The sequence below is a fragment of the Monodelphis domestica genome, chromosome 1, assembly GCF_027887165.1.
Source record: "Monodelphis domestica isolate mMonDom1 chromosome 1, mMonDom1.pri, whole genome shotgun sequence".
In the NCBI taxonomy this organism is placed as follows: domain Eukaryota; kingdom Metazoa; phylum Chordata; class Mammalia; order Didelphimorphia; family Didelphidae; genus Monodelphis; species Monodelphis domestica.
The window spans coordinates 254,197,205-254,223,851 of record NC_077227.1 but is presented as its reverse complement, the minus strand read 5'-3'; the positions used below and the strand labels follow the sequence as shown (position 1 = coordinate 254,223,851).

At 36.4% G+C, this 26,647-nt stretch overlaps 1 protein-coding gene across 10 annotated transcripts in view; it reads left to right on the top strand.

Annotated features, from left to right (window-relative positions):
• GPATCH2L (G-patch domain containing 2 like) overlaps positions 1-15,291 on the top strand; it is an 89,326-nt gene extending 74,035 nt beyond the window's left edge. For 4 of the 10 annotated variants that reach the window (XM_056810634.1, XM_056810633.1, XM_016427732.2 and 1 more), the window contains 3 exons: positions 3,182-3,214; positions 5,829-5,923; positions 12,409-15,291. In XM_056810634.1, the coding sequence (XP_056666612.1) occupies positions 3,182-3,214; positions 5,829-5,923; positions 12,409-12,578 (298 nt within the window). In that variant the 3' untranslated portion in view covers positions 12,579-15,291. Of the gene's footprint in view, positions 1-3,181; positions 3,215-5,828; positions 5,924-8,966; positions 9,343-12,408 lie in introns of those variants that run through there. The other 6 variants (XM_056810639.1, XM_007472772.3, XM_056810635.1 and 3 more) reach the window with 3 other exon arrangements.
• The last annotated feature ends 11,356 nt before the right edge of the window (positions 15,292-26,647 follow it).

Genomic DNA, 26,647 nt, shown 5'->3' with positions numbered 1-26,647 from the left:
TATAGGCATACATAAGAGCCAAGCTAAACTCGAAGACTAGTTGGGTAGCAGCGCCTAGGGTACATACTCTGTAATTAGCATAGGCAAGCAGTTGGTCTTTTGGCAAAGATACTTTAGGTGGATGGAAGGATTCTACAAATTGGGACCTTAAAAGCCATTTGATATAGTGTCTTCATTTTATAAGTGAGGAAACTGAGGCCCAGAGAGATTTCAGTGTGGATCTCTTGACTCTAGATGTATTGCTCTTTTTACTGTATCATGGTGCTTCTCCTAGTTCTTTAAAAGAGTTAATTCAGAACCAGATCATTGCCTTAGTTTGTGTACATACAGTAATGCGGTACATTGTTGGTGATGAGATTTCCAGCAACCTAGGACAGATAGGAACCAGGAGTTTTTTTATAAGAACATGAAGAAAAATAACTCTCCTCTTGAGAATGATAATTGATTGCCAGAGCTATTAGCACAAATTACAAAGGAATGAGACTCTTGATTCCATAAAGCAGAATGGGAAGACTTAGTAACCTGTTAAGAGTAACTAGTGTTTGTCTTTATGCCATTGCCAGCTAACTGTCCAATATGCTCAGCATGCAATCTTGATACTACAATAGGAGATAAAAGTGATTGTGAAACCTCTAATCCTTTGGTAATTAAGGAGAATGTGGTGTTACTTCAAAAAAAAATCTATATATTAAAACAAAGAAGGAAAATAATTTGAAGAGGAAGAGGGGAATCCTGACTTTTATCAGGAGACTGGAGGATGAAATAACATGATGCAGAGAAGGGAAGAATAAAGACTATTAGGCTCTATAGAGCTAGTACTATAGAACCACAAATGCTATAAAGTAACAACCATCTTAAGAATTTGGGATAGGAAATCTGAACAAAGAGTATTGAGCTAAGTTTATTTTTTTGTGGAGGGAAAATTTAAAAGGTTTCAGAGAGATTTCACAGGATTCCGTGGAATGAAATTTTATATAAGGAAATCAACTGAGGAGGGCTAGGGAGTTTTCAAGATGAAAGAAATCATTCTGATGAGTAGGAAAGAATTATGTAGAGAGACAAATATGGATGTTCAGGGAACTTGTCAGCCAATTTCTGTTTTAAATAGATGTGTATAGAAAGCAAAGTAAATATAGGTGACAGAATAAATACAACAGCCTGGCACAGTCCTATAAAAACAGTGTCCTTCCAATGCTGTTCTTTTGGGAACAATGGAGAAATGTGGACTAGTCAGTATGAATGGATTCAGAATTGGAAAACTGATTGAATCCACAATGCACTTTTATTTCTGGGCCATGTTATAAGGAGGTCTCTAGTTTGCCTTAGACATCTCTGCTTCATCTTATGCCACTATTTAAGTTTTATCGTCTTAGATTAAAGACATACTTCTCATGCTCACTAAATTTACAGATGACACAAAGCTAAGGAGACTCAGCCAATCCCTTCAATAACAGAATCAGAATCCAGAAATAGTTTTATATATTGGACTTTTGGGCCAAATGATGATGAAATTTTTATGGGGGTAGAGATAAGTAAATATGTAACTTGGATTAAAAAATAGTTTCACAAATGTAAGAGAGCATGGTTAGATAATAGTTTCTGTGAAAAAGATAATTATTAAGAAAGGATTTTTAGTGTATAGTATAGCAAGTTCATTATGAGTCAGCAGGGTGATAACACATCAAAAAGCTAATACAATCCTTGGTCACATTAAGAGAGATATACTCCTTGTTCTTGTGTCCACATTTTGAGTATATTCATGTCTAGGTCCTACATGACAAGTCCTCGCCAAATTATTCACAGATCCCCAACTAGGAGCAAGGGAAATGAGAAAAAAATAAGAGAAAACAAAGCACTAATTGGAAGGGCCAAGAAAGCATGACTTTCAAGGCAAGGTTTATTGATTATGGATTCTGTTTTATAGAGTCTGGGAGCTTGGGTAAGCTTTCACATACACAATGAAAATGTAATGATTACAGGTGTGGTATAATGGATCTGGTTTACCTCATTGAATCTAGACAGATTTTTCTATAGGCTGATAAATAAATATGTCAAGATTCCCAGAGAATGGTTCTTGATTTGAATATTCAGTTTTAGCAAAGAAGGGGGAGAGGAGAGGAGGGAGGATTTGAAGTCTGAGGTGAGGAGTGAACTATGTGTCTGACTTTAACTGCACTATGGCTACCCCAGAGTCTTTGCTACTGGAGGATCTTTATAGGTTTTCTAGAGCTTTGCTCAATGGAAGCCCCTGCTATTCTCACACTGTCCCCACACCACATTTCAGGAAGCAAGCACACTGATAAACTAGAAAGGATTCTGTAGAAGAGGCTGACAAGAAGAATGAAGAGCTAAAGAACAAAATCTGTGTCATGATTGAAGGATCCAAGAGCATTTAGACAAAGAGAACTTGATAAACCTCCAAGTATTTTGAAAGCTTAGAATTCTGTCTGGAACCAGCAGACAAAACTAGAAGATGAAGGGGAGAAGCTGAAGTTAGGTTCAATGTAAAGAAGATGGAATTGGTGACCTAGTGGATATTCCCTCCCTAAAAGTCTTCAAAGAGATGCTGTATACACTTGCCACATATATTGTAGAAGAGATTCACATTTAGTATGACCTGAACTAGGTGGCCCTTCCACCCTTGAGATTCTGTGGTCCTATAATGTTATAAAGCTATACACAACACCTTATTTTTAAATGAGGGACAATAATAATGACCCCTAAGGCCCATATGGTTTTTTCGTCTGTAACTTTATCAGCTTTATTTTAGCTGAAAAATAGAGTTCAGCCACAATTTTTGTTAGGCAAGTTCACTTCTTTGAATCAATAAGAGCTGGTGTTAACAGGGCCTATACACTTCTTGAATAAGGAATTTTCCCAAAAGAGAAGAGGACCTATCAGAAACAGATGGAGATTCTATTTAATTAATGAATTAATTAATAAGAATATTTGTCCATGGTTATATGATTCATGATCTCCCTGCTCTTTCCTCCCCCCTCCTGGAGCTGACAAGCACTTCCACTGCACTATATATTATTTTTATTTTATATATTTACATTATTATGTAATATACTACTCATATTTGCATTAGAGTGATCTTTTAACATCAAAACCCTAATCATATCCCCATCAAACCATGTGATCGATTATATGTCTTTCTTCTGCATTTCTACTCCTGCAGTTCTCTATCTGGATGTGGACAGCGTTCTTTCTCGTAAGTTCTGCTAGTAGAAGTCTGTTACATTTGATTGTGCTACAGTGTATCCATCTCTGTGTTCAATGTTCTCCTGGTTCTGCTCCTTTCACTCTGCATCAATTCCTGGAGGTCCTTCCAGTTCACATGGAAATCCTCCAGTTGATCATTCCTTTGAGCACAATAATATTCCATCACCATCAAATACCATAATTTGTTCAGCTATTCTCCAATCAGTGAATACCCTCTCATTTTCCAAATTTTTGCCACCACAAAGAGCACAGCTATAAATATTTTTGTACAAGTCTTTTCCTTACTACAGATAGGAATTCTAAGTGTCAGGAAGTAGAGGAAGGAGTAGAAATATACATAGGAGCTATAAAAAACTCGTAACCAACAAGAAGCCAACTTATGGTAAAATATTTTTAAAAGTCAGATTCAGCTGTAGGGGAGGTGAATATCAAGAAGAGAAGTCCATCAGGCTCACAGATATCTACAGAAGATGCTCACCAGTGTACCTAAGAAAGGAGAAATTCTAAGAAAGTTTGCTTTCTGCATTTCTAAAAAAGTTTGCTTTCCCCCAAACTTCTCCTCCCAAAGCCTGTCCATAGGCATTGTAATATATTCTGCTGTTTTGTTACTCAAATGAATATTGAGACCAGGGGTTAACTAGAGTAATAGATAAACATGTAAATTAAGGCTGAATACCAAACCTCTCTTTAGATTTTAGGAATTTTCTTACCTGATGTTTTAGAGACATTATGATTGAACTCAGAACTTTTCATCTAAATTAGATTTGCCAGAGTCACAGAGGAGAACTGAATCTTAGTTTAATCTATAGCCAAAGTGTCCATCCACAGGTATTCATCCAGTGCCCACTTTAAGACCTCTAATGACGGTGTACCTACTTTCTTCAAAGGAAACCTATTGTTTTTTTTTAAACAGGACTAACTAATTATTAGAAAATAATTTCCTTGTATTGTGTTGAAATCTGCCTCTCCATTGCTCTTTGGGGATAAACAGAGCAAGTCAGATATCTTTTTCTATATGACAGCCCTTTAAATTCTTCAAGAACAGGTATCATCTGACTCTTTCTTTCCCTTTTCACTGTCTTCAGGCTTCCTTTCCTTAGGTTGAATAGCTCTTGTTTCTTATAAGTCATGGTTTCTAGTCACCTCACCATCTTGGTTGTGCTTCTCTTGTTACCAGTGTCCTTCATTAAATGTAGCACTTGGAATTGAACACAGTATTCCAAATATGTCTTAGCAAATCATCTGTCCAGATTTGGACACCCTTTTAATTGCAGGCTCAATTAATGTTTTTAATGACAACTGGTTTTAATTTATTTAAAAAATTTACAAATGAAAATGTTACTTGATTACTATTTTATAATAGGATTAGAAATCCATGTATTTGGAAGTAGAATAGTTAAAAGTAACTCTTAAATTGTTATGCAAATGTCTGTTCAGCAGCATTAAATTTTTCAATGTTTCTCCATTTGGGAATATATTTCAATAATTTAATTATTCAATAATTAAACATTTGACTCTAGCTCTTATACCTAAAATTGTCATGTATTTTTTCAAAATGAATACCTGGTGCCCTGAAGTCAAATGGTAAAGGTGGGATGGGTGTGTGTGATTGGTGAAATTACAGACTACTTTTGATTAATTCTGAATGGTCTTAGGCAAAAATTTGATTAAAATCAGCAAAGGAACTATGCAAATTTTTGTCATGTCCTATGATGCAGTTTAATCAATCAATAGGTATTTCTTGAGCACCATCTATGGGCAAGACATTTTGTGCAAGGTGCTGGTTATAAAGGTATGAAAATGAAACAGTAGGGTAGCTAGATAGTTCAGTGGATAGAGCTCTGGCCTTGGAGATAGGAGATCCTGTGTTTCTTATACTTGGCCTCAGATACTTTCTAACTGTGTGACCTTAAGCAAGTTACTTAATTCCAGTTGCCTAGTCCTTACCACTCTTCTACCTTATAATAGATACTTAGTATCTAATATGGTTAAGGGTTAATAAAGTAAGGGTTAAAAAAAAAGAAATAAAAGAAAATGAAATGGTGCTTGTCCTAAAGAAACTTAGATATTTTACCAAGTGGATGTTGCATGAACAGGGTTGAATAGATGCATAGTAAATGAAGGAGAGAGAGACTAATAACAGCTTAGGAAGGTCAGGGAAGTGATATCTGAGCCATGTCACAGAGGTGGTGTTATGTGAGCCTAAGTCTTGAATGAAGCTAAGATCCTAAGAGACAGTTGAGAAAGGTATGTATTTTAGACCTGAAGGGCAACCTTTGTAAGGGCTTCCAAGGTAGAAAATGGAATGTTGAGTTTAGGGAATAATTAATAGACCATATTGGCTATATTTTGCATGAAAGGAGAATGGAGATTAAAAAAAAAAACTGAAAGATGGAGTCAGATTGAGGAGGTCTTTAAAAGTCAGGCTGAAGGCTTTGCATTTATCCTAGAGATAAGTATTGAATCACTGAAGATTTTTGAGTGGGGAGTAACAAGTTGGGGAAGGTGTTGAGCTTCCAGAGAAAATCAACTTAATGTCTTACATTGTAACACTTGCTTTAATTTATATGTTGGTAGAACTCTTGTCTCTTTCTCATGTGCAGACAGGCAAATGTACACTTGGGACCACCATGTTCAAGGGACATAAAGAGGAAACGGAAACCTATGACCACAGCATCTTTATCCAGCCCAACTGCAGGTACATTGGATTTGATTTCGTGTCTTCCCATTGTGTTCTGAAATTTGCAAAAAATGTATATTCTGATGGAGGGATTAACTAATTGGTTAACCAAGCTTAAATTGGTTAATCAATTACCCATGTTTAAAGGTCTGTGCAATTATTATTTATTTAATAGACTGCAGTATGCTTTACTATAGCCTGGAAATAATCCTAGTTTCTTAAGATTCTGTCAGTAGAACATCAATTTTGACAGATTCTGCAACTCAGGAAGATTTTAATTGTGGGCCCGCTAACAGAGTTGTATCAACCAACTGTAAAGATTGAAATTTAGGGGAGACCGAGGCAGGTAGAAATTAGTTTCTCTCTGCAAGGAGTATTATATTTTTTTGAGGTTTATTAAAGGTTGAGGATTAAAGAAAATACAAGCAAGAGAAGCACATGCTAGGTGGGCCATGAGGCCCACCCAAATTTCACTCATATCATGAGATGCGTCTGTTTGCCGGCTGAGCCAGGAAGAGAAGAGGGCCCGCCGTGGGCGGAGACCCTCTCAATAATCATTTTTCTTGAGAATTCAGTGAGATTACAAAGCACTCTGGGAGCTAGCAAGGACTCCTGGGGAATGGAGTCCAGAGTTCAAATCTCAATTTTACACATCTTAGGACCAGCCTGCCTAACCTACATTTCTGTTAGCACCTAATAATTTACAAAATATATTTAGAGAATCAGTCAGTAAGCAAGCATTTGTTAAGTACCTACCCTGTGTTGGGTGCTCAGGATACAGAGATTACAGTGGAATAACCTGCAATACATAAAGAGATTCATTTATCATGGGATAAGACATGAGCATATAAGTATATGCAGAGTAAATACAGTTTAGTTTGGGAGAGAGAACATTAGCAACTTGTGGATTCAGGAAGGCTTTGTGGTAGAAAGTGGAGCTTGAGTTGAGTCTTGAAGAAACTGAAGTTTATTGAGGCATGGATGGAGTATCATTTGTGAGAAAAAGCAAAAATACTTATTTGAAAATACTATAGAGTGAGGAAAGGAATTGGAAACAGTCTGCACAGGGTTTTGAAAGCCAAACAGAGTGGTTTCTATTTAATCCTAAAAGCAATAGGGAGTCCCTGATGTTTATTGAGTAGGAGAATGACATGGTCAGGCCAACAATTAAGGAAAACCACTGGGAGCTATGGGAAGGATGGATCAGAATGGGGAAAAACTAGCGGGACCAGTTAAAGAGGTTATTATTTCCAGGTGAGTAATGCTTGATCTAATAATATTATAGCTATCTGAGAAATGAAAAGAAGTCAGATTGCAGAGATGTGAATGAGGAAATAAATTGACTGGATATGTAAGGTATGGCAGATGGGAGGAGTCAAAGAGATAATTGTGAGGTTACAGGTTTGAGAGTAATATTAGCAAAATGCTAATATCCTGGACAGTAATAGGAAAGTATAAGAGAGCTAAATGTTTTTGGAGAAAGACAGTGTTTTGTTCATGTTTAGTTTGAGATACATCTGGGATCTCTAGTTTGAATTGTCTAATAGACAATTTGGTGGTGTGAAACTGAAACTCAGAAGAGATGCTGAGGTTGGATGTATGGCTTGTATAGTTTTCTCATGGGAACTCATGGGAGCTGATGACATCACTAAATGAGGGAGTGTAGATAGAGAATACAAGAGGGCTTAGGACAGAACTTTGGGATATATCCACAGTAAGGGCTGTGATTTGCTTTATGCTCCAGCAAAGGAGACTGAGAAGAATTCAAGGCCAGTAGGAGGGGAACCAAGAAATAGCAGTGCCACAAAAACTCAGAGAGAGTATCCCTGAGGAGAAGGGTGATCATCATTGTTAAATCCTATAGTCATTCAACAAGTATCTGTTAAGTTCCTGCAATGTACTATGCTGTGATGGTAGACAAAAAAAGAAAGGAAGAATCTTTCTTTGAAAGGACGACTTTCCAATTTAATAACCATTCTTCAGTCCTCATCCTTTCAAAACAAGGATCCTTCTCCCTCCCTTCTCTTTCTCTCTTCCTCCCTTGTTTGTTTGTTTGTTTGTCATAGCAATTCATAAAGACCTTTTTCTAGGGTAAAAAGGTCTGTGATCTACATGAGTCAGACAGATATCCTCTCCAATGAAATCATGGTTCCTTGAAGTATTAAAATATAATTAAACTTCACTAATGGAAGAATTGTAATATCTTACCCATCAGAAAAGTTCCTGATTCAAAATGTTCAGTTATGTACATTTTACAATGGAAATTTATCACATTTTTGTCTTTCCTTGGAATTAGGAGAAAAAAATTGGAAAAAATATGTCATTTTATTCTAATTTAGGTTCTGTTGCTTTTGAAAAACAAAGGACGCAAAACTTTCAGGACCTACCAAAATTAAGATTATCTAGAGGCCTTTATTAGTGGTGTTAAATATACTATATCATTTGCCACTTGATTTATCTTAAATATACTATGTCATTTGCCATTTCATTTATCTGAAGACCTGAAAGAAGGGATGCACAAATGAAGATTCAGAGCAGCAAATGATAGCTAGGAAGAGGGTGAGCCTCAGAAAAATAGAGTTTTTCTTTTTTTCTTTTAATACAAATAAATTAATCATTTAAAAAGCTTTTTATACTGAAAAATTTACCTCTGTTACTATTCTTTTGTTGTATTTCAGTTACTGTTCAGGAACACTGTTAGAAAGTGTTCCATAGTTGGCCAAAGGAACAGTCTTAATCAAAGGACTATTTGAGTTGGTATCTGCCCAGTTCCCTTGGATGATCACCCATACACTCTCATATATTCCTGTAGCAGCAGCTAGTGCCTTACAGCATCTCTTCTCTCATCTTTGTTGTGACTTTATTCTTTTTTTTTATTGTCTAGCCAACTTTTCTATTTTTAGCATTTTACTTCTTTGTAGAAGAAAATGGTTGGAAAGATTTTTAAAAATTCAGGACCCTGTTTAAGGTGAGGGGTACCCAAACAGAGAGGAATTAAATAAGATATTTTAAACCTTTTCTTTTTTGAAGTCTAACTACTCTTGTCTCACTTGTTGACCAGGTCTTGCTTCAGAGAGTTTTTTTTCTTTTCTTTTCTTTCTTGTTTTTTTGCAACCTGAGTGCCCCATAGAGGTGAAGGACACAGCCCAAGCCTGCACCATCAGTCAGTAGAACAAATGGGCTTGCTCTGCCTAACATCGGGCCATCTCAGATTCCACCTCTTTTATAGAAATGAGTGATGAAGAGAGGTGCGTTCCGCTATGCCGCTGTATTAATACACATCAGGGGCCAGCTCCCGGCACTAAATCACGCTACTGCATACATCTGTTATCGGACTCTTCACCAGTGTGATGAACAAGACTGCAGATAGAGGCTTCCTTGTGTCATTCTTTATAGGATTTTCCTAAAAGAATAAATAGCTCAGATCTCTGCCAACACTCTCCCCTGTCATTGTGATGAATTCAGCTTCTTTCTTAAACATGCAGCCACAAATCTTTCCCTGTTTTCTCCTCCCCTCCCCTGTCTGTATAAAGTTTTGAGTTGAAATTGACTGAATTTAAAGATGTTAATAAAGGGGTAGTGAATAAAGAGCAGAAATGAGTTGTGAGCCTTCTTCACCTTTTTTTTTTAGGGGTAGAAATGAGAGATCATAGAAAAGGTCTGTTCTAGAATCATTGAGAAAGAAGTACTAACTTCCTTTTATTCTCTTTAAATCATCTCACTTGGAAGGACTTTATGTGTCCCAAGTGATTCAAGTGACCTGCACATAGAACCTCACCTAGATTTGCCACCTAAGGAAGGTTCCAAATTTATATGTCGGAATTGGAATTGTAGAGTAAATCAACTGTTTCAGGTTGAATGAACTGTTAAAACCATTGTTACTGGATAAAGGAAATTGGGATATTTTCCAAGTCTGTTTGAAACCAACTAGCCAGAAAAACACATAAAGAACCCAAATGAAAATATAACCTTATTTTCTTGAGTGACATCAATTTTGGCTGCTAGAGAAAGTAATGAAACCATTGCTAATTTGGGTTCACTACAAATATTATTGTTGTCTTATCTCAACTTGGTCCTTATCCATAGAACGGCGGTGTTTTTTTATTTTTGATTCCATATTGTACTTCCCACTGGCCATTACTTCCTCCATTCCCCCGTCCCCCCCAGTTGATAGACATATTTTATTTCTAGTTCTTGGCTATGAAAAAGATGGTGCTATGAATATTTTGGTGTATATGGGACCTTTCTCTTTTTGACTTTGACAATGCTAGGGTATATATTTCTACTAGATGGTCTCTATAATAAAGTGTATAGATATTTGAGTGGTTCAGAATATTTGTACCAATTCAGACATGACTCTACTAACGATGTTATTATCACCATCTTTTATCATCTTGGCCAATTTACTGCCTATAAAATGAAACCTTATTTATTTTTATTTGTATTTCCTCACATCCTTTGGAGTAGTCTTTCTCCAATGATGTTTCCTTTGCCAAATATGGTGGTATATTCTTAGTTATCTTCCTTGACTCGATGGTACTTCATCCTTTAACCCTTATCTCCACTCTGAAACATGGGTTCCCCAAGCCTCTGTCTGCCCTTGCATTTTCTTCTTTCTTTACCTTTCATTTTCATCCATTTCCATGACTTCTTCTCTACAGATACTATTCATTTACATAGTAGTTTAAAGTTTATGAAATACTTCATATGATCCTCATAACAACCCTGTGAAGTAGGCAATAAAATTATCCTCATCTTTTGTTGCTGTCATGTAGCATTTTAGTCACGTGACTCTGTGACTCCATTTGGGTTTTTTTTTACAGGAATACTAGAGTGGTTTGCCATGTCCTTCTCCAGCTCAATTTGGCAGATGAGGGATTGTGGTAAATGGAGTTAAGGGACTTGTCCAGAGTCGCACTGCTAGTAAGGGTCTAAGGCCAGATTTGAACTCAGGAAGTTAAGTCTTTCTGATTTCAGGCCTGGCAATTTATCTATTACACCACCTAGCTTCCATTTTATAGAATGGAGTTAATAATAATTGTATCACTTACCTTACAGGCTTGTTGAGATCAAATGAAAGTAATGTTTATAAAATATTTTACAAACTTTATAGCATTATATTACTATTGTTGGTGGTTTCTCGAATTGAATTTATTTTAAAAATGAGTAGAATAGTTTGTTTGGAAGAGAGATATCCAGGTGTATTCATCTGGGTAGTATATCACTAATTTTGAAATGTAGATTCCAGGATAAATTATTTGAAAAACAAACAAGTAACTTCAGGAATAAGAAAGCTATAATGTCAGTGGACATTGAGCTAGTGAATTTTTCTTATGATCATGACTGTCAAGAGATAGTCCAAATGGACTTAAACTTTCATGTCTCTGAGATATGAAATAAATACTTCTTGCTTAGGAAAGATCACTTAGAATGTTAACTTTCCTTCTCCTTCCCATTAGTTATACTCTGTTGAATTTTGAATCCTAGAAATAGTTTCCTTTTATGGGGGGGTGGGTCTAGCCCTATATTCAATCACACAATTCTTATTCCAAGCTGTGGGAAACTTCTGATATGGAGCCTCTATTAGTACAGATTAGAAATCCAGATTAATTGCCTGGATATACCAAGAAATTAAGTAAATCACACATATTCATATATGTGACTTTTAAACCAAGATCTTCTTGACTCCAACATTGATATTCTATCCTCTGTGCCATAGTGTCTCTCAAAGAATGGCATTCATGTTAATGAGATAAACTATTCATAATTCCTTTTTTTTTTTTTAAACCCTTACCTTCCATCTTGGAATCAATACTGTGTATTGGTTCCAAGGCAGAAGAATGGTAAGGGCTAGGCAATGGGGGTGAAGTGACTTGCCCAGGGTCACACAGCTGGGAAGTGTCTGAGGCCTGATTTTAACCCAGGACCTCCCATCTCTAGGCCTGGCTCTCAATCCACTGGGCTACCCAGCTGCCCCCAAACTATTCATAATTCTCTTCTTTCCTATTGCTAATTTGGTCTCATTCCAGATCTTACTATGTTTTTAGAGATGTGTAGAGCATATCTTAATTGTTTGCTACATATATTATTGGGTAAATTCATCTGCACTACTCTTTGCCCTTTTGGTTGCTAATATTCTTACTTCTTTTTGCTCTTTTTAAGAAGTAGTCAGGATAAAATGTAAGGATAAAAATGTTAAAAACTAACATTAGAAATTCCCATAGCTAAATGTTATTCATTTAAGTGCATTTTACCTTAGATTTTTGTGGACATAGATATGTGGACTTAGTAAAACATCACAGCCTTTCTATTAATTTTAAATAAATTACTGAAGTATGAATTTCTGTTGTTCCCTTTTTAAAAATACTAGGGTTTCTGAGGATTAGTAGAATTTTTTTTTGGAGATTTTACTATTATTTTAATTTGAACTTTTCCCCTTTTTTTCCCTGCCTCTTCTGTCTCTCTTCCCCCCTTCCCTTTGTTTCTTATTTTTATTCCAACAGCTTTACCTGTTCACATGGATGAAGTAGAGGCAATTCTACCATCATCTCAGGTCCAGAAATCCCCGAATTCTGAGTGGTCAGTCAGGACCTATGCAGCAGACAAAACCACTGGGTCACCTCCAGCTACCTTTTTTAAAATGCCACAGGAAAAAAGCCCTGGTTGTGGCTAGAGAGGCATTTTGAATTTGTTAAAACATTTTGGACTTTGGATTGTATTGTCCCAGCTATCTTATTTGGTAATACCTATCTCATCATCTTCAGCGTACTTATCTTTGACCACAGCAGCTTGATCTCTCTATTGGAAAAATCATGCCCATGATTCACTTTTTAAAGTATTAACATGTTGGGGCAGTTTTAAAAAAAAAAATCTTGCTATGCTGTATTTATTATGTTTATCTGTCATTGCTGTCCCAACATCTATCTACAACTACTTTTACAGAGCGGGTGCTTTTTTGCAGATGTCTTTGTTGTTATGAAAGTGGTGACTGCTTTTGCATCTTATTTTATGGCAAAGCTGCCAATATCACTTGAAGAAGAGCTTACTTTGTATCTAGCCCTAGACAAGTGTGAGAACTGAGTCTAATGCTAGCAGGAAATTACATTTGGCCAAGAGGTGGGAGACCAAAAACATGGGACTGATTTCAAGCCTGGGTCTTTGGAATTTTGCCTTTTGGTGGTCTCTGAACAACAAAACTCATCAACCAACGCTGGATCTTCGAAGAGGCATGGGCTAGCCACCTGTGCCTCAGAACAAGTTTGTCTTATCCTAGTGGATGACTTAACATTGCTCATGATTATGCTATTCATTGCCTTCTCTCCTGTGGTTTTTTCCTGAATAAGAAATCCCATAAATATGTACAAATTGACACAATGAAAATAACTTAGGTGTGAAAATCAGCTCTAAGGTATTTAGTGAGATATAAAAAACATTTTCTTTCCCAAGTCAAATTCTTTCTCAAGCAGACTTTTATCATGTGAGCTATTGATTTCTTAAGCCAGTAATCTGAAGCAAAAGCTCATACGTTGCTCTAACAGCTGTTTTGGGCCATCTCTTTTTTGGTAAAAATCTCTGTGGTCTCCCTTTATACTCGAAGCTGGAAAACCTATAGTCACATCCAAGGTTGGTCGCAATATTATCAATATGAGGGATAAATAACTAGTTGGAACTGTTGAAGGGAGGCCACCATTTCCAAAAGTAGTATTAGAGCCATCTGTTTAAGGGGCTCAATTAACTTAAATGTACTTGCTGAATATTATTTGAGTACTTCATACTGTGAACCCTGTAAAAGAGACTATAAACTGACTGTCTCCTACATGCAAACTGCACACAGTACATTTTATAGGGACTCTCTTATATCTCTGATTATTTTCTGTACTAAAGTAGATGTTGAAGGGAGATAAGTACTCCCATTTCTTGAAGCCCAAAAGCTTTTCTAGTAATAGATTATAATTAAGAGGCTCCCTTTAGCTTTCCCTTTTCAAATCAAATCAAATTTAGATATTGAGAGGGGTTCAAGGCTCACCTTTTTTTTCCTCCCCCAAAGACATATGTGTTGTCCATTGGGTTCAGATACAAAGATGAAGTAGATGACACACATTAAGGTACATGCTGCATTTTGATAATAGCAGCAATGAGTTTTGGCCCTTTTGTTAACTGTGATACATTTAGTCAATGATGGGTATGTGGCCATGGAATATTATTTTTCCTTGTACCAAGACCTCTGCCCTATGTGGGTCGCCATATAGTTGATTGTTAGAGAGCTGGGCTTAGAGTTGGGAACACCTGGATTTGAATCCTGCCTCTGATAATTATGCAATATGTGATTCTAGGCAAGCCACTTAAACTTTCTAAGGCTCTGTTTCCTCACCTGCAAAATGGTGGTGAAAATTATCAGCAGACCTATCTTCAAGAGTTTATTAAGAGGATCAAATGAAATAATAAAGTTATCAAAGCACTTCATAAACTAAAAGAATGCTCTTACTAGCTATTATTAGCCAAGCCTATTGGTTATCAGGGCCTGTTATTATGCTTTTCCTTGCAGAACTGGCCAAGGTAATAGAGATGTTCTTTTCTTTATTATAATAATTGTGTTGACCATTATAGCCCCTTTCTGGCTAGAAGGAAAAGACTTATTTCTTTAACAATATCCTAGTGAGGCACAGAGAACTACAGAGCATTTAAGTGACTTGCCACATAGCCAACCGAAGACTAAATTCAAGCCTTTTTATGTTCTTGGTCTATATATCTTGCCACTAGACCAAATTAGTCTTTGATTATATACTTGATTAATCTCCACCTTGTAGTATATGCAGGGGACAAGAAAATGGGAGTCAAGGGTGGGGGGGGGTGGTCTCTTCTTTCTCTGATGTCTCCAATTACTTTGTCCTTACCAGTATGTAGAGGCACCTTATGTCCTGATTGCTCTCAATTTTATAGTGTATTATTTGGACGATGTGTAGGGTTTCCCTCCCTTTATTCCAAAGCCTTCTATTCTCTGCTAATGATACTGTAGCTTTCTATTGACCAGCCCAGTTTGCAGACTGAGAGCCAAATTTATGAAATGATAAGCCAGGATTGCCTATCAGAATGCTTGGTTTGGGGGTACTCTTGTTTGTTCATTTGAGTACTTGTAATAGATGCCACTCAATAAGATGGAATAATAATTTGTACTTGGGGAAAAATGATTATCTATTAAGCACATGAATGCTTTTCAACATAGGGGTGCAAATTGTGCTCCTTGACTTAGGTGCTGTATTTGCATGCTTAAGGAATTATGAATATTGACCAAATGTCTTTTTTGTGATGCTTTGTTCTCCATATACTCTGCAAATGGATTTCTGAAGGATAATATTAATCCTGAGTATATTCTGTTTTTTTTTTAATTCAGTGTCCTTTCTGTTATGTCAGAGTTTTAAGAAATCAGTCAAAATAAGATCCTGCAAAGAGTTTTGGGGAAAATAATATTTCAAAATCAAGTTATTGACAGAAATCCTTGGAACAGTGTGGGACACTGCCTTTGAGCCAGACCTTTAGCTTGCCAAATATTTAATTTGTATAAAAGTAATAACTGAAGCTAGATCCCATAGTTCATATTCATTTTAGAGTTCTGGTTAATATAAACTGCACACCCTGTCATCACACACTCTTAACTTTTTGGTATATTCTCAGAATATGTTCCCAAACCAACAAAAGTCATTAACATTTTTAATAGGGCCATTCACTTTCAAGTTTATAACTAATAGAAGACTTTGGAAAGAATTTTTAAACCTAGCAATTTAAAGAAATTTGTTTTTAAAAGCAACATTAAGAAAATCACTCTCTTCTCATAGTTATGTAGGGGAAAAGGAGAAAAAAAAAGTTTCCTTAAAAAAAAGATGTTAGTAATGTGCCAGTGAGAAGTAGGTCATACAGTCTTGAATTTGTTTAACAATCCAAATGCATCTGAAAATCAACTGGAATATCGTCATAATCTCCTATTGGAAAGTAAAATAGATTGCACCTAAACTATTCCAGTTGGGAAATGATCCATAGTCTAAAATGAATGTTTGTTGCTTTTGCTGGTGTCTTTTGCATCCCAGCTTTGCCATTAAGTAAAGCTAAAGTGCCATAGTAAAGTAGTAGTGTATATAGGCTTTTAGTATTCAGCCCTGAATGTTGCTAAACCAAGTGAACTAATTTTTTTTTCCACCATGGGAATAAAAAAGACTCCATACCAGGAAGTAGTTGTTCAAAGATGGGAGAACAGACTCAAAAAGTTACAAAATGAAGATAAAAAGATAATTGTAGTGATCACATAGAGATGGAGAACTAACCAGGGCTGTTAAAAATCAGACAAACCTGGCAAATGATATGGTCATAACTTTGCTGCCTCTCATTCTTCAGAAGATTGCTTTAGGCATAAAATGCTTTTATTTAACACTTTCTACATTTTGGTTTGTCCAGTCTTTGCTTTGAGCTATAGACAAGTCCAGTCAGTTCTTTTGGGGTTAAAGCGACATTTACCTTTCTAGCATAATTTAGATGATGCTTAGCAGAACTTCATGAGGGTAGGGTAGATACAGTTTCAATGACATTACTTCAGGGAATGAGCTGCCTTATGAGGGTTATATATTCAATGGAGATACCAAACAAACACATTCTGTGACTCCTTGTGGGAAAGAAGGGAAGGGGAGAGATTTGATCCATGCACTAGAAGAACTCAAAGGTTCCAGCTTAAGGTCAAGAATTGTGGGAGACAGAGGGATCTATTTAATGTTGCTAGTAGTAAACCTCAACTCATTGCTTTTGGGGACTATATAAAGACCTTTTTGCTGCCAACATATTCTTCCTTCCCCCTTCAGTAGTCACTGACCCAGAGGTATTTTGCAGTAGGAGAAAAACCTTGCATGATTCCTCATTCCTTTAGGAAACTTTAGCAACAGTGACGAAAGGGGAGTTACCAACACCTAAAACAGGGACATGTTCTGCGTCTAGGAATTCATAACAGGTAAAAGTCAAATGAAAGCTTCATGGGAGAAAGTGAACAAAGATGAGAAGTAGAACTGTCTTGCCAAAATTGGCAGGATTATTGCCCAAACTGAGAAATATTAAATGGAATTATCTTGTGCCAAAAAGAAAGAAAAACCTTCAGAGACCTGATCAGATGACTATTTTGGAAAAAAGATTAACGACAGTTTTGAGGAATAAGAATCTGAAGGTATTGCTTAAGGGGAAGCTGGAGGACCAGCTTCAGTAAAATTTAGCTACTTCTAGATTTGTGTTACAATACTGATACCTTTATGCCTTTCTGAGTGAAGAATTACATGGACTATTATAATCTTGATAAAAACTATGGTATCAGATTTTCTGTTTTTATTCCTCACTTGTTGGGGATTAGAATGATTCACTAGAAAATGCTCCCTGGACGGGAGAAGAACATGGAGAAAATGATATCCATTTCATGTCTAGATCGAGAGGTAAAACTTTATAGTAGATTTTTGCCTTTCCCAACAATTTTAATTGTCTTCATAGTTAATATGTGGAAATTTTTCACACAAGCAAAAATCTCAATCTATGGTGACAAGTTAGGTGAATGATTTTAGGATTTTTAAGTGTGATAGACCAAGTCCCAATCAGAAGTCCTTTTTGTATTCCCTAATGTGATAGTTTTAATTATTAAACACCTGCTAGGCATATATTGAAAAGCAATGTGGCTCCTGTCCTCAAAGAATTTTACAGTTTACTGGATTGAGATGTGTCCAGGTAAGCATAACACGAGCAAGACAAACATAAGAACAAATAGATGACATTAAGAAACAAGGAAAAGATGCCCCAGTTGGGAGGAATAAACAAAATGAGAGTAGGTATCAGCTGAGCTAGGCCTAGAAGGAAGAAAAATAGGTGAACAGCTGTCCAAGATGTAATCTAGAGGATAGACAAGTTTAGAGAGCAAGCATGGGGAGCAAGCAAACTTGAGGGGAATACAGTAAAATAAGTCTGAAAGTGAAAGTAGTAGGCACACTCTAGAGCCCAAAATTACCTAGATACCAGATTATGTAGCCCTAAATACCTGGCTGAGGAGTTAAGGAGGCTCTATAAGAATGACTCATTTTGGTGAAGAGTTATGAATTAGGAGTTCATTTGGGTAGCAAAATGTGACTGCACAAGTATATACTTGTAATAATCTGTTGCTTAGAATATGAATGATAGTAAACTATTAAGATCAACTTTCAACTTTTGAACTTAAATATTTTAAAATTTGGCCAAGGCTCATAAAATGTATGGAGGGATTGCCAATAGGTCTTATGACCCAAATATTTGGAGTAAGACTATATTAAACCACCCCCAAATTCTTAAAGTATTCTTGGTGCTTTGAACTTCATATCACGAGTAGAATTCTGATCTTACCATATACATGTTTGTATGAATTGGCCTGGAACTGAGCAAACTGATCTAAGCATATGAATTCCAGTTCTCTCAAGGAGCATACCTAAGCCAAATTAAAATTTTCTTCAAGTCCATGCTATTCTTGGAAAACAATATATGTACTGCAGTCATCAGGAGCCCAGTGCCTATAGAACATTATACAGAGCTTTTCCATTGCTTTTTTACAAAATCTAAATACAAAGGAGCAAAGTATCATTTTAGATGTCAAATAATTGTTACGTGGTAGGAAGGTGTGGCACGTAAGACAAAAAGCTGGGAGAGCTTTTGGTGAAAATGCACGTGATTTCTATGAGTATGGAATTTTGTGTTTATTAATTTAGAATATTTTCCCTGTTTATATGATTCATGTTCTTTCCCTACTCCCTCACCTTTTCCGAAGTAGTTGAGCAATTCCACTGGGTTTTACATGTATCATTGACCAAGACCTATTTCCATATTATTAATATTTGCACTAGGGTAATCATTTAGAGTCTATATCCCCAGTCATATCCCCATTGAACTATGTGATCAAGCAGTTGTTTTTCTTCTGTGTTTCTACTCTACAGTTCTTCCTCTGGATGTGGATAGCGTTCTTTCTCATAAGTCCTTCAGAATTGTCCTGGATCATTGCATTACTGCTAGCAGAGAAGTCCATTACATTCAATTGTACCACAGTGTATCAGTCTCTGTGTACAGATTCTGTTCCTCTCACTCTGCATCACTTCCTGGAGGTTGTTCCAGTTCACATGGAATTCCTCCAGTTCATCATTCCTTTGAGCACAAATGTGTTCCATCACCAATATATACCACAATTTGTTCAGCCATTCCCCAATTGAAGGGCATCCCCTCATTTTTCAATTTTTTGCCACCACAAAGAGTGTGGCTATAAATATTTTTGCACAAGCCTTTTTCTTTATGATCTCTGAGGTATAAACTCAGCAGTCCTATGGCTGGACCAAAGGGCAGACAGTCTTTTAGTGCCTTTTGGGCATAGTTTCAAATTGCCTTCCAGAATGGCCGGATCAATTCACAACTCATCTGAAATTTAGTTAATAAGAGAAATGTTTATTAGATTTTCCTTCAGATCATGAGAGTTTCCTGGCAAAAGAATAGATTTAAGCACATTTTGGGTAAAATTAGTGAAATTACTCAAACTTAGAGATGAAATAAATGTTCTGGCAAAAATAAGTAATTTGTATGTGTTAATGGAAGTATTCATTTACTCATTAATGCATATCTGTATATTTCAGCACCGAGTTTAATAACTGCTGGAATTAATCATGGCACCTACATCTTTCAATCAGATCCTCTATCATAGATGCTATGTTTCACTGCTGCTCATGTGCTTTGAGCTAATACTTGGCATTATTATGACTACTTTTATTATTCTTGATAATATGATAGCAATAACTACAGAAACCGAGAATATTGGTGTTTCTGTTTTGCTTATTTATGATGTAATTGGTTTCTATACTTTTGAGTGAGGCCATTCAAATGGGTACTTCTCCATTGTCTTTTCACTTGGTATGAGTAGGGTGGTCATATCAAGTAGCACTATTATAAAATATGGCCACAGCAAAGGTGCCAGATTGGGATTCCTTAGCCTACTTGCTTAGTTGCTTATTGGCAGCTGTTTGACTCAGAGGTGTTTCTCTGTCATTGATCTCTTTAAAAGGACTCATCTTCCCCATATGAACATTGTAAAAGAAAGCAAGTCTATTTTAATATTCACACCTTTATATAAAAGTCTTCATTTATGAAAGAGGCTAACATAGATTGTACAGTATATTTGGAAAGAGTATGAACCTAGGAATAGAGACTTGACTTCAAGTCCCTTTGATTATCCCAAAGAATCTAAACTACAAACCTCAGTTTACTCCCCTGAATGGAGGGTCATGAAGTAATTTCTAAAATTCTTATAAGCTCCAAAATGATATGTCTATCAATTGTTAATGGTGGGGAATGTTTCTGCTGAGATACTCTGCCAAAGTGATCTTGCTCAATCTTGTGATTGATAACATGTTCTAGCAAAACATCCAAGATGTAGTCTTCCTTTTTGTAGACTAGTTTTACTTCCATTTTGAATTAAAATAAGTAACTTCACTCATCTAAGAAATTGATATGAACAATGTTTTTTTCAATGTGAAGTTAATTGATCTATATGGAGACGAAATACAAAGAGTAGCATGTTGAAAGTAGACAACTGCTTTAGGAAGCTGATTGAATTCTAGAATGGTGCAGCCCACCTGGACTCCATCTACCACTTTGAAATACTTATTTCACATTCTTTCCCCAGTTTGATATGTGTAGAACAAAACAGGTATTATTTAGTCCAGAATGTGTACAATTGCTACTTTCAAAATATGACTCTGGGTTTGAGATCTTTGGGCAAATGCAGGAATTTGTACTAAAAGTTGGAGATCATTTGGGGGCATAATAAAAACAGGGGAAATTGACCACTATTAGTTCATATCAGTGTCACATGGCTGACTGAATGGTCAGCTTTAGGCCCTTGGCCAGTGATAGTTTTAATTTGTTGCTAAACTGCTACTGGCTGACCTGAAGTAATTGAAAGCTCAGTCAGTTAGTGATGGTATGTGGCGACCTTGGATGTTAATTCAAAAACAAACAGTATAGTATGAGAGTTTGCTTGCTGCTTCTCCAGAAATAAGACTAGAGACTAGACCTATGATTTCACTGTCAGAAGGAACCTTGCCCAGAGTCACAGCCAGCATGTGTCAGAGTGGGATATTTCGTCTTCATACTCTAGAGGCTTCCTCTGTCCTCTGTACCATTCCTCTAAGAAATATGGACGCAGAATTTTTAGAATTAACATTGAAGCTACCTCAGACATTTTTTTTCTAAAAAGAACAACCAAATCAATTAAAAAACAGACCTCTCCATTTGATACTTTAAATGCTTATAGCTACTAAGACACTCCATACTCTAAAGATATTTTTCCTTTGCCTGTACAGTCATTGCCTTCCATTGCTGTTTGAGTTTCCAGAATTCTGCAGACAAGAACAGGTCCTGAATTCCCAAAAGGAGAGGTTGTTTTTCTGCTGATTATTCTCAAAGTTCTCATTGTAAACCAACTCTAACTCTCTCCATGAAGGTCAGAAAAAAATCTTGGGTGTCTTTTAAAAGGACACCTGCAGATGAAAAGCATATTCAGTTTATTGTTCTTAGAAATTGCAATTTTATTAATGTCCTTTTAGTCTATGTGCACTTTTTTTTGCACTGGTTGTTTCTGTGACTGTTTGATACCTTGTCTCTGTTGCACTATAAATTATTCCTTTAGAAGAAATCAGTGTTAGAGATGATTATGAAAGATGCCCCAATGATGTTGTCAAAGGTAGGCACCTCTTCTTTTAGCCCCAGACCTTGTAATCTTATGCTAAGTTACATGAACCCTATGGTCATCCAGGCATCTCCCTTGCAACTTCATCTGTAGCTCAGTAGGGAAGGAGGGAATTTCCACTCAACCAAGTGTCTCCATGTACTGAGTATTATTATGACTCCGCTTAACTGTAGCAGATTATCAGGCAAGGATCAAATAGATTTTTAGTCAGTGTGTTTAGGCTAGTAGGATTTGGAGTCAGGCCTAGTTGGGATTTGAGTGACTTAGAAGTTCTGTCAAAATTGAAACCTTAATAATAGAAGATAATAAAATAAATTATTTTCTCATATGCATTATTACAACATTAGAGGTTGATTTGATTGTGGCAGGGAGAATGTGATTTTTGTTACTATTTTAATGTTTTTGTTTTATTTTTCTAAAGAGGTCATCTTCCTAAATGCTGTTCTGGGAAGGACTAGAAGGGAGAGTCTTGAAGCCATGACTGAAACGTTAGTAGATTTAGAATCAAGGGATATCAGATTCAGAAGGGACAATAGAGATAATTTAATCCAACCCCCCCCCCTTTTTTTTCCATATCTCAATTGGAAGAGAACCTCAGAGGTTACTGGAGGAGGATCTTACCCATAACAAATCCCTGATAATGTCCCTAAGTAGAAGTCCCATCTTCTCCCAACTTCTTGAGGCAGAGCCCTATCCTGCTTTTGGAAAACTTTCATTTTTAGGATTAAAAAAAAGTGTTGAAACGTACCTTTTTGCAACTGATTTCTGGAACCAAGCAAAACAAGTTCTTCTATGTGTTGTGCTTTAAATACTTGAAAATAACTATTCTGTCACCCTTAAGTCTTCTCAGTGCTAAATAATCACAGTTCCTTCAGTCTCATTTTTTTCTGGACATAGAGTTTAAAGATTTAGATTTAGAGCTGGAAGGAAATTCAGAGGCTCTCAAGGCCTATCCCCTCATTTTGCAAATAAGGAAACTTAGATTAAGTGATTTGTCCAGGGTCACAAAGCTTATAAGTTTTGAGGCCAAATTTTAATTCCAATCATCTTGTTTCCAAGCCCAGCATCCTATCCACTGTGTCACCCAGTTGCTAGTATTGACCTTGTCAGTATCCTTCCTAAAATGAGGCGCTTCACACTGACCACAGTAATTCAAACACTTTCTCATTGGAGCAAGGCAAAGTGAAAATAATCTCCCTCATCCTAGGATCACACTTACTTTGTGCCTATGGAGTCACACTGATTACAGATCTTTTCCTATTGGTCATTCTTCCATTTTATACTATTAATATTAGATTTGGTTCATCTTTCTAGACTATTGAGATTTGTGGGGATTTGGATTTATATCATCTCTGCCTTCAAGTCACTGGTAAGAAGGTTGAACATTTTACAGATGACAAAACAGACCTAGAGAGGTTATCTCTCTAAGGCCATCCTTCAAGGAGAACAACTAGAACACAGGTCTTTTGGTTTCACCTTCTTTTCATAACAATTCTCTCTCTGTCTTTCTGTCTCTGTGTGTTTCTGTGTCTCTGTGTCTGTCCATCTATGTCTTTCTGTCCCTCTCTGTCTCTGTGTTTCTGTGTCTGTGTCTCTTGTCTCTTTCCGTCTGTCTATCACATTCAGTAGCCATCAAACATAACAATGCCAACTGCTCCATGTGAGATTTGTATCTATTTTCTTTGCCTCATCCCCACTACTTTTAAGCAAGTTAGACTTAAAATCACATAAATACAACACAAGTTCAAGTGAACATAAATTCAACAGACACTTAAGTACCTACGTATTGATAAGTTACAGTGCTAATTCACCAGACACAAAAATGAAAAGATATCGATGCTAATTATGTGCATCATTTTGCCCAGGATAGAAGGAGAACCCTTTTCCCATTTTTCCTTCAAAACCTGTGTCATATCCAGCATGTTCTGTTTTTTAGTAATAAAAAAGATAATAAATTATTTAAAATTTCATATATTAAAATTTGAGAATCATGGTCAATTATTTTTGTTAAGGGAAATTACTTCTAACCTTTTTTAATGGATCAACAGTTTTTTTGTTGTGATCATGTGCTCCCAATTCACTTTAACTGTCTTAGTGTTTGTTTTATAATCTTATGTCTGGTAACTCTTTTGTACAGATCTTTTGTAACTTCTAAACCACAGTAACTCACCATAAGAACCCAGTACCTCTTGTGACATGTTACCAGGTGCCATTACAAACCAAGGAAAGTACCAGAAAATTTAAAGTGTTCTTCAGAATCAGACTACAAATCAATTAGCAAATAAATTCCTGACTCAAGCCTTATTATTCAGGTGCTAGAATATGATACTGCTCCTTTTTAGATTAAGAGATCTTGTTGTGTGGGGACTGTGAGTGTTTTATTTTTTTGCTTTGAGATTAATCAGTAACCATTTACTAAGCACCTACTATGTTCCAGGCACTATACTGAAGACTAGGGATACATAAAGAAGGAGCTTACAATATAATGAAAGAGACAATACAACAAATATGTATACAAAGCAAGTTATATACAAAATTCAAAAGGAAATAATTGAAAGAGGGAGAACACTGGAATTAAGAGGAATTATAGGATAACTTCCTATAGAAGATGGGATTTCAGTTGAAACTTAATTAAAGGGAGCCACAGAGGCCAGTAGTCAGAGGGGAAGAGAAAGGATATTCAGACATGGGGAAAAGCCAGAGAAAATGCCTTGAGCCAAGAGGTGAAGAACTCCTGAGTTGTGAGACTGAGACTGGGGCGGTGATGTTGACTGTGGAGGTCATCTGCTGCAGAATGACTTTGTGAGTCATCTTGGCTTTTGTCTTGGCTACTGGAAGAGAGAGTGAGACAACTGTACAACTCTGTCTCACTTAAGTTCAGTTTTTGAACAAGTCAAAACATCACCTTGTGAAGCCATTGATCCTCTTTGTCAATGAAGGGCAAACAACAATAGAAAGTAGGAATGGGAAAATGTATAGAGGGAAAGATCTATTTTGGATATGTTGAATTTAAAATGTCTACTGGACATTTTAAACAGTTGGAGGTTAGAGATTGGAGGTGGGCAGAGACATTAGGGCAGGAATGGTATATATGAGAATCATTGACATAGAGATGGTAATGAAATCTCTGGGAACTGATTAGATCACCAAGTGAAGTAGTACAAAGAGAGAAGAGAGCCCAAGACAGAATCCTGAGGGAAACCTCATCTGGAGAAGGAGATGAAAGGAGTTAGATAGGGAGGAGGAAAAATTAGGAGAGAGTGATGTCCCAAAAACTTGGAGAAGACTGTTTGAAGGAGGGGAGAATGATCAACAATGTCAAAGGCTGCAGAGAGGTCAAGCAGAAGAGAATTGAGAAAAGGTCATTGGATTTGTCAACTAAGAGATCCTTAACTTTAGAGAAAGCAGTTTTAATGGCATGAAAAGGTCAGAAGCTGGATTATAAAGGGGTCAGGAAGAAAGTGAGAAGGGAAAAAGTGGAGCTTAGCTACAAAAGGCAGAAGGGATATAAGACTATAGTCAGCAGAGATGAAGTTTTTTGTTTTAGGAAGAATGAATATACAATGGGTTTGTTCTGGAACTTTGAGTTCATTTTTGAAATTTCAAGAATTTGAAATTTTTGTTATTCTGTTGTTCAGGAACAGGCTTATTATTCTTAAAGCATTTACCAATAGGGGAGAGGAAGAATACTTTTTCTTTAAAAATGGGGTTTTGAAACTATGCTGAACTAGTCTTGTTGCCACCCAAAGTATGGTTCAATCATCTTGCAAAAGGATCTTGGCCAGCAAACAATCCTGAGTCACAAGATTACCCCAGTTATTTAAGTAATACTTTGAATGACGACTTAACTAGAAAAGGTCACTATCTTTAACTAGCTTCTTGTAAATAAAAATCAAAAATTAGTTTAATTAAAACACAGAACTTGTTTGCTTTTAAAAAAAGAATCTAATTTCGTAGTAGGACAGAAAATGGTTTTCAAAGTTCTGCTTGTTTTATTATTGTGCTTTAAAAATGTAAACTTTAAAAGGGATGTTATTCGGGGTAGTGGAGCTATTGACTTGGTCTATGTATACATTGTACTCTTACTATACTTGATGTGATCTTCTCCTTGCCACTTCCTCTGAACTTGTATCTTCTGGATTGTGCCAAGGGGTATGTGGTTTCTAGGTTGTCAATTTTCCAAGGTCATTCTTTGAGATTAGCTGACTGCTGGATGCATTTGCAATAAGTCAGTTAAGGATTTTTTTGGCTGGTTAGCTAGGCCCTTCCCTTCTGATGTTAAACTGCTAAGTAGCATCTAGCCTGTTTAGTTGCTCTAAAATGTTAATAGTACATGAATGAAATGTAGAATTTTTCTTTTCCGAGCCCCTTTGCTCTCTGTCTACACTCTACCCTCACTCCATATGCTTGAATGAATGAAGAAGGGAAGACTGAGCAAGTGTGTGAGTTGAAGATTAGGAGTTTGGGAGCTAGGAATGATAAGCAATGACTTGTTGTTTGGGGCTGGAAAGAAGAGGCTATCCATAGCTGAAATGTAAAACCAAATCAAATTGATTTTCTTCTTGAGGGGTCCGGATATTACATTTTGCCATTTCCCTCCAGTCTCTTCCCTCCATCAACAGGAAGGCATTAACAGGGAATAATCAATGAAGCTTTGTCCTGAAAATAAAAGCCTTGTCATGTTCCTTCATATAGTGGAATGGAAGAGGATGGATGTCATGAGTACAGGGCACCTTCTGTCTCTTTTTGGAGGAACTGGCTCAAATATGTCTGTGTTATTCTCTAGTTAGTTGAGTGCAATCTGGTTGATTGCATATTAATGGGAGATCAAATAAAGCAAATATCTATTTCCTTTGGATGCTTTGTTTCATGAAAAAGTGTAGAGATGACTGCTAATTTGGCAGATTATTCATCGATATGTTATTTAGCATTTTTAGCTGAATTATAGGATCATAGAATCTTTTAGACCATCC